General features: G+C 34.8%; 1 protein-coding gene across 1 annotated transcript; it reads left to right on the top strand.

The window, feature by feature from the left end:
• The first annotated feature begins 1,124 nt into the window (after positions 1-1,124).
• LOC121258218 (sucrose transport protein SUC3-like) lies at positions 1,125-9,772 on the top strand. Its single transcript, XM_041159627.1, has 15 exons — positions 1,125-1,738; positions 2,566-2,631; positions 2,947-3,045; positions 3,155-3,219; positions 3,300-3,384; positions 3,566-3,599; positions 3,749-3,848; positions 4,111-4,186; positions 4,791-5,150; positions 6,570-6,713; positions 7,617-7,850; positions 7,942-8,005; positions 8,087-8,130; positions 8,784-8,975; positions 9,295-9,772. Exons 1-14 carry the CDS (start codon positions 1,478-1,480, stop codon positions 8,952-8,954), a joined length of 1,803 nt encoding a protein of 600 aa, XP_041015561.1. The 5' UTR covers positions 1,125-1,477; the 3' UTR covers positions 8,955-8,975; positions 9,295-9,772.
• The last annotated feature ends 5,442 nt before the right edge of the window (positions 9,773-15,214 follow it).

The raw sequence follows: 15,214 nt of genomic DNA, 5'->3' as shown, positions 1-15,214 counted from the left end.
TTAAGACACTCCCGATTCTTACAGAACCTTAGCCGTTGCACATAATAAGCAGTTGTGACCCGAGACTAGTTTTATGGAAGCCATAGCAAAAGAAAAAGGCCATGGTTGTACCAAGCATAGAAAAAGGCCATGGCAGTATCAACCATAGCAAAAGAAAAAGGCCATCGCGTAGAAGAGGCAGGAGGCATAGGAGGCTTAGGGTTTTTTTCTAATGAAATCATTGTTTCCTGAGGAGTAACGCAAGGAATGTGAGGCCATTTAAGAATTTCCTTTTGAGAGTGCCAAAAGCTGAACTCAAGGTTTCATTAATCCACGTTGGATGGCATGCATGGGGCCTACCCCATTATGTCTGAGTTTAGAAATTTTCGTGTATTAAACATCAAGTGGAGTTTTTATTTTTCTTTTTAAATTATCTAGTAATTAGTATAGTAGTATATACTTAGTATTTTACTATTTTACTATTGCTAATTAATTTTTTTAACCTAAGGTTACCATTACAAATAACATTAAAATTAAAATGAAATTGTATATTTAAAATAGACTTTAAAAACTCAGCAAATATCTTGAATTGAGCTAAAAAAAATCAACAAAAAAAATCTTGAATTGAGAAAAAAAATGTCTAAAAAGATTTTGAATTGAAAAAAAAAGGCCCAAAAGAAGTGCGCAAACCGGCCAAATTGGCCCAAAAGAAGTGGCCCAAAAGAGGGTCAAACCGGCCTCTGCATCAGTTGGTTTTGGATGATTTTTCTAGTAAAAATCCACTGGCCAGTCGGTTCGGTATGAGGCCAAAACCAGCCCTAATCGGCGGTAAGACTGCTCACCCATATACAGATCAAGATATGTGATTATACTCTGATCAAATTTTGCAAATATCAATTTTTTTATTCTTTTAAAAAAATTCGAATACCTTATATTGTAACTTATTTGTCTAAGAAGTAAACTTAAGTGTCGTTTGGATAGTGAATAGAGATGAAATTTAAAAATAAAATAAAATATTATTTATTAATATTATTATTATTTTGGATCCATCTCTCCGATTTGAATACAAAAAATATTTCATCTATGATTCTATGTTATTATTACAACTTTCTTATATTTACGTATCCGTACTCGTGGATAATTCGGTTATAGAGCCTATTTCCGCCTTTATTCGGATTCCGGACCGGGCGGGAAAAACTGGGCCCGGATTAACGGTGCGTATTAAGCAGGACACTTCGCGGTGAATGCTGCGCAACTGACATTCAAGGAAAGGCCAGAATCGTCCCATCGCATTCGCATCAGGGTCATCCTCCTCACACGGTCACACCCGCTCAAATTTGACCGTTAACTCTGCAATTTCTTCTTCTTCTTATTTTTCCCTATCCCTCGAATCAGATATCTGTGCAAAACTCGTAGATCCTCAGCAATCAAGTTTAATGTGAGGGCCTCGATCGAGCGCTCTTAATCATCGCCGACTCAAGAATACTGTCTCCGATTCATGGCGGCGAAGGATTCCGTGCCGTTAGGGGTTCCGTACAAGAACCTTAAGATAGTGGCGGAAGTGGAAATGGTGGAAGCGGACGAGTCCCCCTCCCCCAACCACCTGATAGACCTTAATTCTCCTCCTTCTTCTTCGGCTTCTCCTCCTCCCAGAGATAATCACAGTAGCTTGATGACTGTGATTCTCAGTTGTACGATCGCCGCTGGGGTCCAATTCGGCTGGGCCTTACAGCTCTCGCTTTTAACTCCTTACATTCAGGTCCACTCTCTCTCTCCCCCCTCCCCCATAGAACATGTTGTTATATTTTTGGTTTAATCTATGTTTCAAATTTGCGTGGTTTCTCGAAGATTCGGACCTGCACGAGTATGAGACTGTTTAGCCTCTGATTCTGAGAATTATAGTGCCTTAGCGTTCGGTGAAATCTCTCTAATTATAAAAAAAATTTCCATCTGTCATGCCGTGACTTACTCCGTCCAAAGGAGTGACAAACTGAGACGTGTCACGTGTAAATGGGTTGAGAAGGTTAAGAAAGGATCAGAACGGGACAGATGATCCTTAAAGATTGAGGATTAGAGTATGATTTAGACATTAGTTTTGAATGATCATGTAAAGGGAGTAGTGATCAGCTTGTGACTTGGAACTTTACAGTATTTTGGTGTTACCATCCAATGTAGTTACGGCTCCTAAGAAAATTTCATTCTGAGTTGAATTTAGAGAGCTAAAAACCTTCCTCTTTAAATGCCCCCCGTTTTCCAGAATTGATGATTATTTAAGATTATAAAATGACAGGAGAAAGTTACCATGGCCATGTTTGCACCAAATGTTGGTGTAGAAACAGAGCTTTCTACACCATGGTTGCGCAAAACGATGTTTACGTGTAATATAAAATCAAAGCCATAATTCTGAGATTTTTCTCAGTTTACATTGATGCAAGTTGTTATCTACACGGTTTATTCATGATTCATTTGATTGTTTCTGAAATCTTTGCCTTGAGCAGTGAAACTGTATTGAGTAATTTGAGCTCTTTTCAATTTTATAAATTTACTTCATTTTGATTAACTGATGCTCTTAACTGATTGTTGCAGACGCTTGGAATAGAACATGCATTTTCTTCTTTCATTTGGCTATGTGGTCCAATCACAGGTCTTGTGGTAGGTTATAGCAACCACATACTTATTTTTCATTTTTCTTTTTTTGCTCTACTGTGGACCAATGATTCAGAATTATAATGTTTTATATCAACTGTGTAAATTTCCTTCAAAGATTTGCTCTTTTAGTTCATTACGATATATCAAGCCATCATCTGTGACATCCCATACTGAGTGATGTGATACAGGTGGTGTATGGGATCCTACATTACTCGGGAGGGAGAAGTTCTTGCTCTTTATAATGATTCCAATGGGACTCTAAGTATATCATTTATTCAAGTAGTAATATTCTTGATTTACTTGCTTCTTGTTTTTCAGGTTCAACCGTGTGTTGGTATTTGGAGTGATAGATGCACTTCTAAATATGGAAGAAGAAGGCCGTTTATTCTTATAGGATCTCTCATGATTTCAGCAGCAGTAAGTGTTCAGAACATCTGTATCTTTTAAACTTGGTTTTATGGCTTTTTTATATTTGCTAAACTTAGTTATAAAATATATATTTGCTAAACTAAATCTTGCAAATTAGGTGATATTAATCGGGTTTTCTGCAGACATTGGATATTTATTAGGTGATACGAAGGAGCATTGCAGGTTTCTATTGCCTTCTCTCGATCCTTTGTTTCTTTATTTCACTAATATTAATTTGAGTTAAAAAAGATCATCTAATGCAGCACATACAAAGGTACCCGAATGAGGGCAGCTATTGTATTTATTATTGGTTTTTGGATGCTAGATCTTGCCAACAATACAGTGCAGGTGAAGCTTGTTGAAACAATTTATTTCTGGCTTTGAATTACAGCGTATGAAATCTTGTATACTTCCTGTGTATGGGGGATACAACCTTTTCTAGTATTAATAAATTCATTATTCTACTTATAAAATCTTTATTGTTAACCACCATGTATATAAGAGCAAATGAGATTTTTGTCATTTTTAGGGACCAGCTCGTGCACTTCTGGCTGATTTATCAGGTGGCTACTTTTCTTTTTCTCCTATATTTTTTTTTTCCATCTGGGTTCTTATAGATTCAGTGATATCTGGCTACTTTTGTTTTATTTATATGTTATTCTGCTAATGTGACTTTAAAACATTATAAGTTGCGTTACAAATGTATTTTTAGGCCCTGATCAACGTAATTCATCAAATGCTGTATTCTGCTCATGGATGGCTGTTGGAAACATCCTGGGATTCTCTGCTGGTGCTAGTGGAAATTGGCACAGGTGACACCTCTTGACTGTTGTTTTTTTGTAACATACTGTTTGTGCAGATTCAGCTTGAAGTTTTTTATGAGCCTATTCATTCTATGCATTCTATCATATGTGATATTTTTTAACTACCCTTTAGATGTAAAGAAACTTTGAATCTTGCATGGTCCAAACTCTCCCTTGTTCCAGTGGATGTATTAGTTTTTGTTTTCATTGTTTAAATGCACCACTTAATTTTTGTGACGATTAATCCATCTGGATATTCATTTGTGAGCAGATGGTTTCCATTTCTGACAAGTAAAGCTTGCTGTGAAGCCTGTGCAAATCTCAAAGCAACATTTCTTGTTGCGGTGGTGAGTTACATTTCTTCCAATGTAAATCACATGGATTCGATAACAGATCTATCATTATGACTTCTTTCATAATTTTTTATATAAATGAAGTAGAAATAGTGTATTCTAGGAGCTTCTGGGAGTAAAAGATCCTATAATCATGTGCTTCCATTTTACCATTGACCACCGGCTACCGGCAGGGTTTCTGTCTGGCTAAATCTTGTTTCTATGGAATATCTGGGTGAAACAATGAAGAATATATAATTAGGCTCAAGTTATTATAGAATGCTAAACTTGATTTGTATGTCCATGCTATGAGTCTTGCATGTGTAAGAGAGAGGAGTGTGGAATTATGGATGTTGATCCTATAAAGACTCAAATGACATCAGCCGGCTTTGAGGTCTCTGATAAAGACCAGTCATTTGTTCTGGTTATTGTAAAAAAGAAACAGCATCTATATACACATAGCTTCTGATTTTTTTTTTCTTTTTTGCACTACCTTTTAGTATTTCATAACTTCGTTGATCTTTTAATGAAAAACCCAGGAAAGAAAGGAATTTGATGCTTGAAGCATTTTATTGGCATCTTATTGTGCGATTCTTAGTTCACGGACGTTGTTTTGCAGGTTTTCCTGACACTTTGCTCACTTGTGACTCTTTATTTTGCGAAGGAGGTTCCCCTTAGTGTGAATCGTCCCCACCGTCTATCTGATACTCTGCCTTTGTTGGATGACATACAACAAAATGGTCTGGACATGTCAAAGTCAAAGTCTTCTCTGCCAATTGCTAACAATGGGAGAGATAACAACACTGCAGGTGATTATGAAAGGGATATAAACCTAACACAGTTAAACTCTAAAGTTGAGGATCATCACAATGAAAGCTTTAGTGATGGCCCTGGAGCTGTGTTTGTCAATCTGTTGACCAGTTTAAGGCATTTACCGCTTGCGATGCATTCAGTGCTTATTGTTATGGCTCTAACTTGGGTAGGTACTGTAGTTATATCAATATTTCCTTTTTCTGTATTTTCCTTTCTAATTAGGTGTTGGTTAATTTCCAAACTTGAGTAATGCACAGGATAGTTGTTACTTCAATTTTTCTTTCTTGGTAAAAAAAAAAAAAAAAAAAAAAAAAAAAAATTAAAATCACAAAAAATTGAACAGATTAGTTTACTTGAAATTGACACTTGTGCGTTCCTATGAGTAAGTAATACAATTAGTAATATTATTGTAATTCTACATAGGTTTATTTTATGTGTACTATAATATTGTACCTATAAAAAAAAATGTGTACTATAATATTGGGAGTCACCTTCTATTGAAAATTAATGATGAGGGCCGTAATTGTTTAGTGTTAATCTCATTGCTTGTAGCTTTATATGCTGAAGTATAGATATGATGGGGAACCTTTAAAACCAGCAGAAAAACCAAAAGTATGCAACATATAGGCATAATTTACAAATAAGTTAGAACTATGATAAATAATTTGTGGTAGTTGTTACCAAAGAGTACATGGGATAACTGTAATTCTTTCATAACGCCTAGGGGCTATAGGACTGGGGGATTTTTCCCTTGAATTACCCGAGGTGCACTTGTGGGAAGAGAAAAGATATTTGCAACCGTGAATTGTGCAACCGCCGCGTAATCGCTTTGAAAAAAGTGGATAAAACATGAGAACCACATGAAAAAAATTAATTTTTTAATAGTAGATCTCACTCTTTTTCAAAGCGATTATACGGTGTTTATGCACTTTACGGTTGTATGTAATATTACTCTTGTGAGAAACTCCTTGCTGAGGGCCTGTGCACCCCCCAGGATTAGTCGGGACGCTATTCCTGGACACCCAGTGCCAATAAAAAAAAAAACTGTAATTCTTTCACACTTAATATGAGAGAAATGTTACTAACAAAAATATTAATATAAAGCTTAAATGTTACCACAAGATTCTCAATTCGTATGGCATCAACTCATGGTTAAAAAGGAACACTTGTATTGACACTTTGTATCAATTCGTCTAAGATGAGGGAATTAGTAACTGAATCAACAAGTTTTTTTTGTTTTTTTTTTTTTGGGGGGGGGGGGGGCTATGAGGTGGAAGGGAAGCAGAATGAAGGTTTTAGGTACAAAGTTTTGGATTTTTTAGTGGGTAGTTTTTTTTTTTTTTTTAGACAACAAACTTAAAACTGAAACTTTGTTTTTTAAAAAATGGCAAAGTATAAAATAAGGTTTTCTTAATGTAAATTTTTTAATTTGATTTTTTTAACCAAATGTTTTTTGCTTATGTGGTGTATGGCTAGGTCCCCCACGGAATTGTTTTTTGTTTTTGAGATTAGTGCTTTTGTGCGATGATCGCTTGTTTGAGCTTTCCATATTTACCTTATGCTGTTTGCTATCATAATCTTGCAGTGGTCCTGGTTCCCCTTCTTTCTTTTTGATACTGATTGGATGGGGAGGGAAGTTTATCATGGAGATCCAAAAGGAGATCTTTCTGATGTACAGAGGTATAACCAAGGTGTAAGAGAAGGTGCATTCGGTTTGCTATTGAATTCAGTAAGAACTCAAAATTGAGCATCGATAGTTTTAACTTTTATTGGAAATGTATCATACTTTGTGAAAATCTAGGGCATAATCATAAACGTACCTTAAAAATACATAAACGCACATGGGGGGGGGGGGGGTGAATAGGTGTTTTATTTAGATTATTACTGAATTAAACATTCTTCACAACTGGAAAATATCAAGCAAACACCATCAACAAAACCAGCATTAAAATAAATCACAGAGATTTTGTTGGATGAAGTGGAAAACTTTTGAACAATTCTTCTAAAGAAAATCACTCCAAGTGATGAGTCAGCACCTAAAATTCTTAATAAGAGAAAGTTGTTAAAATCAATATATAAAACATTTCTATTTGTAGCAACTATGACTTGCAACACCAACAACATGTCAGAACTCCGGCCTCTACTCCAACAAGTTCTTGTTTAAAGGACATTAAAAAATCATGAGGGTGGTGACTTGTGAATAAAGATAAATATTTTATACTTGAGGCATAATCTCACCTAGGGGTTTCTCTCTCTAATATAACAGTTAACATGAGTGAAAGTCTCAAGCCACGTCCTTCAAGGTATATAAAGCATGCTATACAAAGCTTGGTCTCACGTGACATCATGACATCTTTTATGTGAAAGTTGCTCAAGTGGGGAACTCATAGGGATCTTGTGCACTCTCAAATTGTGCAATTTTTTCCATCTTGATTAAATTTTGATGCATAGAGTGTAATATTCTTTACACTAACACTTTCTTCTGATTAGAATAAAAATGTTTTCACAATTTTAAAAGCAATGGAATCCTGTAAATAGCGTCTTTTCTTTTTTGACAGGTGAATATTTTCTCTTCTTGCTCAACAATTGTTGAAAGGATTTCTTTTATTTTTATTTTATTTTCTCGATGTAGGTTGTTCTTGGCATCAGTTCTTTCCTTATTGAACCCATGTGTCAGTGGATGGGTGCAAGGCTGGTATGGGCGATGAGCAATTTTGTTGTATTTGCCTGCATGGCAGGCACAGCTATCATTAGTTTGGTATCCATCCGGGAATATCCTGAAGGGATTCAACATGTAATTGGTGGGAGTGCAGCAATCAGGATTGCTGCCTTGGTTTTATTTGCTCTTCTTGGCTTTCCTCTTGCTGTAAGCATAGTTGCTCTCAGTCATACTTGATTTGCTTCCATTTCTGTCCCCACCAGAGTTTGTTTACTGGCATCAATTGTTTGTGTTACAGATTACCTACAGTGTTCCATTTTCTGTCACAGCAGAGCTGACTGCTGATTCAGGTGGCGGCCAAGGTTTGTAGCAATTTTTTTTTACTTCATGTTCTTACACTCCTTTCTCGGTTGTGATCCTGAACAGTTTGTATGGCCATGCAGGGATGGCTATAGGAGTTCTGAATCTTGCAATAGTTGTTCCCCAGGTAGTTAGTGTTACATGCATTCTTCTTTATTTTCTGTCTCATTTTTCCACATTTAAATTTGTAAATGGTTGATTTTTTACTATGTGGAATGGAAACCTTCCTAAAACAACAATCTAAGTTTTCATATCGTTTTTTAGTTAACTAGTTAAGTGTGATAATTGTTTCCTTTTACTCCTATTTGGCTTTGATGAGGATATGGCTTTCAAACTTTGAAATAGATCAGCATTTTTTTGTTTTTGCAAATGAGCAGCTAACGTTATATATTTCTTTGGTTCCGTTAACCTTCATCCCAACCTTTTTTTTACTCTTTTAAGTGTATTGCCATAATTGCAGTTACTATGCTTGAGAAAGTTCAGCATTCATTTCCAAAACATCTTTGGTACATATCTTAGTGAGAATGTTCCGTAGTCTCCTGTCTCTAATTATCTTTCTCCTGTTACTTGTTATTTGGGGGTCGAGTTCAGAGGTACCTAGCCTAGCTTGTAATATATTATTGATAATGTTGGGCTTATTGATTGATGAATGGTTTATAAAAATATATACTTTTCCTTTTTATTCTTGTTTGATCATGGCAAACACTTCTACTCTTGCTCCCATTTTTTATTTATTAATTTAGTCAATGTTGATGACAACTGTGTTATTACTTTGCTTAGATGATCGTATCACTTGGCGCGGGTCCATGGGATGCTTTATTTGGAGGAGGAAACATTCCTGCTTTTGTTTTGGCTTCCGTCTCTGGCTTTGCAGCTGGTGTTATTGCAATTCGCAGACTGCCAAATCTTTCCAGCAGCTCTTACAAGTCGTCCGGTTTCCATTTGGGATAATGACTGATGGGCATCATCAAGGTAACAAACAACCTGTATAGTATTTTTACCAGTGCCCACGACAACATGCTCAGTGGTTAACTTTCAGGGGGATGGCTCTGCCGTTTGCATACATATCATATTCTAATCAGATTAACGCCCTCCATGCCAAATTCATTCATTTTTGTAATGAAAATTTTGATGCAGTTTACATTGTAATTGCTGATTTGCTTTATTCACTTATTCTTTTAAGAAATCCCAATTATCATCTTTCTGCATTCTGAGTTCAGTGGCATTGCTTATGTTTGTATTACGGAATGATGTTTTACACAAACTGATAATAACACATATTTTGGTGTAGCGGTTCAGGTAGGGGAATAATGCTTGTGGGTGTTGCCCACTGTTGCATCAACCCACTTTATGAAGGACTTTTTCTTGGTTAGCTGGTCTATCGAGAAACCTCGAAACTTTGTACCATTTATTTGGTTCATTCTTTTATACTCTTGTAGCAGGATTTAATGTAAATCATGGGCTACTTTGGTCATTTCACTCGTCAACTTATTGTGAAATGACCAAAATATTCCATGATTTACACTTGCCCTCCTTTTTAAAGACCCTATGCGGTGACAGTGATCGGTGTTTCTGTTAAATTGCCAGACAGCAACAACGGGGAAGAGAGAGAAAGAAAGTTGTAGGTAAACATGATGTAAATTCTACTCGGCAGTCTTACACTACATACATGTTCATTTGGGTCTTTATTTTTTCTTCCTCAATAAGCGTGTGGTATAAGACTGTTGAGTAGAATTTTTCATTCCAATAAATGTTGGTTGAATGTGCTATTCCGCTTTACCCCTAACTACGTCTGTTCATCCTCATTCCTCACGAGTTGCATATTTCATTGTCAATGCAAAAGCAGTGTTTATACGGTACAATCAGTCCAAGCGAACGGGTCCCCCACCCTTAAAAGGGACGTTTCTTTTTTGAATAATATACCTAATAGAAATATAATTTATGTGGTTTTTTTATTAGCCTTTCCCATTAGAATCTAAGGGTTGGTGTGAATATATCACTTTTTCGTTGGAAAAAGAGAAGAAAAAAAAAAGTTTCAAAAGGGCCTCAAACTTGTTTGTACATGTGTCTGGGTATTGGATCAGAGATCGTTATCTTTTTTCTATCGATTATTTCGGAGATTAAAAAAGCAGAATTGGATGGGCGGGATCAAATTCTTACTTTTCCGATAAAAAATTTCAAGTATGTCAAAATATTTTATAGAAGTTCGAAATAGATAAACTCGGCACAAGTCTTTGTAAAAAAGTAGACTCTATCTTGAAGAAATATAAAAAAAATCATTCTATTTTAAAGGGACCTATGTTTTTACAAAATGTCTACGTGAAACTTGTCTATTTGAGATTTGAACCTAACATTACTATATATATATTGAAACAAACGAATGAAAGCATCAGTTTTCAGCAGTTCAGAATGAATAGGAGAACAACATATACCATGAAGATTGTTGTGAATCGAGTTTGTCCATGAATTAATCCCTGCACTATTTATTTTATTAGTAGTACTCGTGTTTTTATTTCTTGCATTTGATAATTACTTGCGATTGAATAGGTTTATGATTGTTTAATATTGAGATAATTACCATACTGTTTTTGACACGCAAATATATACCATATTGATAATTTGTTCCTTGTGCATAAATTAACATGTTTGTCCATCAATATAGTAGTAGACTAAAATCTTTGGTTGGTGTGCATATGAATGTTTAACCTAAGAGCAATATCCATGGTTTTACTAATCAGTGTTAAAATTTGAAGATCCCATTCAAATTGCAAAGTTTAGATAAACGTGAAACTAAACTACAAAGTCGATGTAAAATAAAAATTAAACTTTTACGTTCGTTTTTATAATTCTTCTCAACTCATTTCATTTCATATAATTATTACAATTACTTTATCAAATTCCTACAGAAAATAAAATAAACAATTCAATTTTTTCAAATTTTAAAATAAAAATAACATTAAAAAAATATATTATAATAATATTTTATTCAACTTTTAACTTTAATTTTAACTCATCTCATTTAAAAAAACAAACTAGACCAATTTTCAAATTGCAAGAAAACATAACTCGACCAGTGGTTGAGGAATCACTGTCAGCTAGCACATATCTCCTAATTGACTTAAACCCAAAATGCTGAGCAAAAAGGAAAAGATATCCAAAATATTTTTATTAAAAGAGAAAAAAAGAAAAAGAAAAAGAAAAAGAAAGAATCCCTCTCCTTCCTGCAGAAAGAAAGGGAGCACATGCAATCAGAGTAATAAGCTGAACAACTCAGAAGCACGAGATTGCATGTGGAAGAGAAGATTCATCTCTTTCTTAATTTATTGACATTATTTTTTGTGAATTTTCTATCTTTTTTAAATCAGTTGGAGAAAATAAAAGAGTCTAAAAAAATTGGGCGCAGTGTTGAGGAACATGCAGGATCCACCCCATTCCACCCGGCAGCTAGGGCTCTCCTTGATGATCTGCTTCCAACTAATAAAGTCATGTGATGCAGGTGAGACTAGCTTGTCTAATTTGCCCAATATTAAAGTCCCATTTTGTGGGACCCTAACAATTCCCATCAATACCAATTTACAGATTGGTGGGTCCCTTCATTTCTCTTGGGCATACCCCCCCTTTAAAAATAAGTATAAGGCAGCTAATGATTTCTCCATCAAAACTCAGAAAGGCAAACCCCTCCCATGGATGTCTCCTCCTATATATGCTTATAATCCCCCTTGCTCATGCGTGTGCATGGTGGTATATACAAAATGTAGACAACAGTTTATGTTGGATTATTTATATGAGAAGTGTTACATACACAAATAGAATATATATAAATAAATCAACAAATTTATTTAATTTCACATGATCCGTTAGATTTTTTTTTTTTAAATAGACGAAGATCCCCTGTCCATGAGAGACTCTGTCTCCAATTTATTTAAAAAACTTCACTTATGGCGGAAGAATACAGTAATAACAATCTCAAAGCTGCCAAATAATCCAAACAAATTGAAATACTCAGTAGCCAAAATCACAAGTAAAAACAATAAACCCTCGCAATCACTTTCTAATATGGGGCATTCCAAGTTTATCTAATCGAATTAATCTTCGAATGCGCCCTTAAATGGAAGATGCATTACAAAAATCTGACGTCAAACCTTGAGTTCCCTGCTTAGCCAAAAAATCTGTCATCATATTAGCTTCTCTATATATATGACGAAATTGAACATTGAGCTCACATACCATGCTTGTCACTTCCTCCCAAAAATCCCGAAGGAACCAATACTTGCATATCTCGAAAGCTAACCAACCAACAATAACCGCAGAGTCGAATTATACCAACACATCTCATAAATTTAATTGCTGACATAACCGAAGTCCATCATACAAGGCTTTACATTCAACAATGGTATTAGTGGCTTAACCATATGCATGTGCAAACCCCCCAAGGACATCACCGGTTGCATCCCGTTAGATTTATTTTACAATGAAAGTAACTTTACAATATGACATATTGCATCAAATCACGTCAGTTTGTAAGTTTACTTTTGTGTAATCGTTTTGTGGCTAAAATATTTCTCTATTCATATTCATATTCGTTAATAAAAGTTTAAATGAACGAGTAAACTTAATTAATTCAATTTGATTAACTAAATGCACTATTTAGATTTCAATTAATCGAGTTTACGTCGAGTCATTCAAGTTTGTGTCGAGAGAATATTTTTTTTATCTCTAAAAAATCTTGGACACATTTTGTAATGAATCTCCTTCAATTACAATAATATTGTCATTTGTTTCTTCAATAAATATTTTCTCTTTTGCTTTATTATTAATACCCATCTAGAAACATCAATATATTGCCAATTCGATGGGATTAACAATTTTATAAATATATATAGGTTGAGATACTCAAAATAAACCAACTATTTTATAAATTTGAAAAGTCATTTCTACAAAATTAGGAGGTGGCACTGATCGACGCATGTTTCGATTATCCTTTTGCATTAGCTGATCATAGCTAGATCCGATGGATGAGATTCTACAAATTTTTCTAATTTCTTTCGATTTTATGGATTTAGGATTTGGAGAACTTTTTATTAAAGAGTTATTCACAATTGGAGAGATATTATTTTGTGAACTCACATGATGATTATCGGAACAGATCCACCCAAGGTACGTATTTTTATCACTTCATTAATAATATCTGAGATCAGTACTAATTAAGTGGTAAGCGTTACTTTAATTATCAGGTAAAACATAAAAAGGAGAATGAAACTTTATAGTTTTGAGATTCAAATTTTGTTAGAAAATCAAACAAAATTTCAACTTTTCAGGATCAACGCACTGATCAGTCAAACCCCATGTATAAGAAAAGAAAAAAGTACCCCTGAATGGTCCTAAAAAGGGATAGAAGAAATTGAATTCATGAATGATGCAATTGGCTTTACGAGTTAGAAATTACACACACACACATATACATACATACATATATATATATATATATTTATAATGTGTGTGTGCATGCATGTGATACGAATGGAATATTGTGGTGGTGTAGGTTAGGGGCAACGGTAGCTAGTTTGGGACCCTCATGTGTTGGAATTTTAGTTCCTATCAGTAGAGAGACTGGATGTGTGCTGCTTTATTTTTATTTTTTAATGTATGATGGAATCATGCACTTAAGAAGAGGGAAAACGAAAGAAGAACGGAAAAAAAATGACATTAATGAAACTTGGGTGCTGCCTATTGCATGGTGTGCTGTGACTGTGATCAAGAATATCAGTGACCCCAGCTGCTCGCTCTAGCAACTATTTCTGATAATTATCTACTTTAATTTCGTTAAAAAAGCAATTATAAGGTTAGCCACTTTTGTACTAATCCTGATATCAATTAACTGATCATCTCTTGATGATCTTTATGTTTCATAATATATAGAAACAATTTTACTTTTGTTACTTGTCAAAAAAAAAATTTTTAGCCAGAACTTAACCCAGAAAAAGCAGATAAAATAGGCTTGGATTTATATATATTTTTCATTAGTGATCATGACTTACATGATTACTAATGTTTACTGGTGAAAAGCTTAGGAGTGAGTGGAGAGATCAGAAAAGGAGGGGTTGGGGGAGGGTGCATGATTCGAGAGATCAGTAGGATCAGTGGGAAGGCAACGAACATATATATATTATGTATCATGAAAAAGATGGATCAGCAACGAAGAGGAAAGGGACACAGCTCTAGAACTAGTTGTGTTAGCATCATGCATGCATAGCCTTATAAATGGTGGGGGGGCTTTTGAAATGAAACCCTCTTTCTTACGTACAAAATACAAAGGCATGGCATTTCATTGCTGAGTGTGCAGCTAGGGCTGGACTTGTGCGAAAAAGGATAAATGCATGATGGGAAAGAATTTCGTCCTAATGCACGATACCTGTTGGTGGGTTAGGGAGCAACCCCTGCCCCCCCTCATTGGACCCATCCCTTAGATTCCTGCCCCCTCTCTTCTCATCTCTCTCTCTCTCTCTCTCTCTCTCTCTCAAATACATACAATCTCCCTTTGGATCTAATTAAAGATACATACAGCCAACTCATTTCTCTTTTTTCTTAAGTAACCTGTTTCTTCACAGAACTCAAGACAGCACAAAAATATCACACCACCGATATGTCTGTTTCTTAATTTTTCTTAAGAAACCTGCATATATGCACTGTGTTTCACTCTATAAAACACCAACCCCATCTGAAACCTATAGTTTATTGTGTATTTATTCAATAATGATCATGATGGCCATTTCTAATTTCTTCTCTCTCAAGTCTCAAGTCTACTTCTTCATATTAAAGAATCATAATAATTATATGAACCCCATTTTCTTTCCTTTGCTACTGCATGGAATCAAGCCACTAATTTAATTTCAAAGTGCCTAGCTAGCTGCTTCCTGGAATTTATATTAATTTGTAGACAAACAGTCTAATTAGCTAAGAATGAAAGAAATTAACAAAGAGATTAACATGCATTACTTCTGAAAATGAGAGCAGATTCCAAGATTAGTATAATCTAACAGCAGAAAAGTATTTTATATGTTGTCCAGTGACACGGTTTAGCAAGTTTCCCATTTATTTTCAATTACGTTGCCATATTCTTTTTCTCATCATATAAATCACTCTTTATATGATGACAAGTCCATATATATATATATATATATATATATGTATATATATAAACTCATGCATCT

This window comes from Juglans microcarpa x Juglans regia, chromosome 3S (assembly GCF_004785595.1).
Source record: "Juglans microcarpa x Juglans regia isolate MS1-56 chromosome 3S, Jm3101_v1.0, whole genome shotgun sequence".
NCBI classification, from domain to species: domain Eukaryota; kingdom Viridiplantae; phylum Streptophyta; class Magnoliopsida; order Fagales; family Juglandaceae; genus Juglans; species Juglans microcarpa x Juglans regia.
Note: the sequence above shows the minus strand (reverse complement) of the source record. Positions and strands in the feature narration are given on the sequence as shown.

Excerpts from the sequence above, each read along its gene's own strand:
- LOC121258218 (XM_041159627.1), top strand. The coding sequence starts at position 1,478 with ATGGCGGCGAAGGATTCCGTGCCGTTAGGGGTTCCGTACAAGAACCTT. Across the intron at positions 3,600-3,748 it reads ACTTCTGGCTGATTTATCAG|GCCCTGATCAACGTAATTCA; the intron begins GTGGCTACTTTT and ends ATGTATTTTTAG. Across the intron at positions 8,006-8,086 it reads TGATTCAGGTGGCGGCCAAG|GGATGGCTATAGGAGTTCTG; the intron begins GTTTGTAGCAAT and ends ATGGCCATGCAG.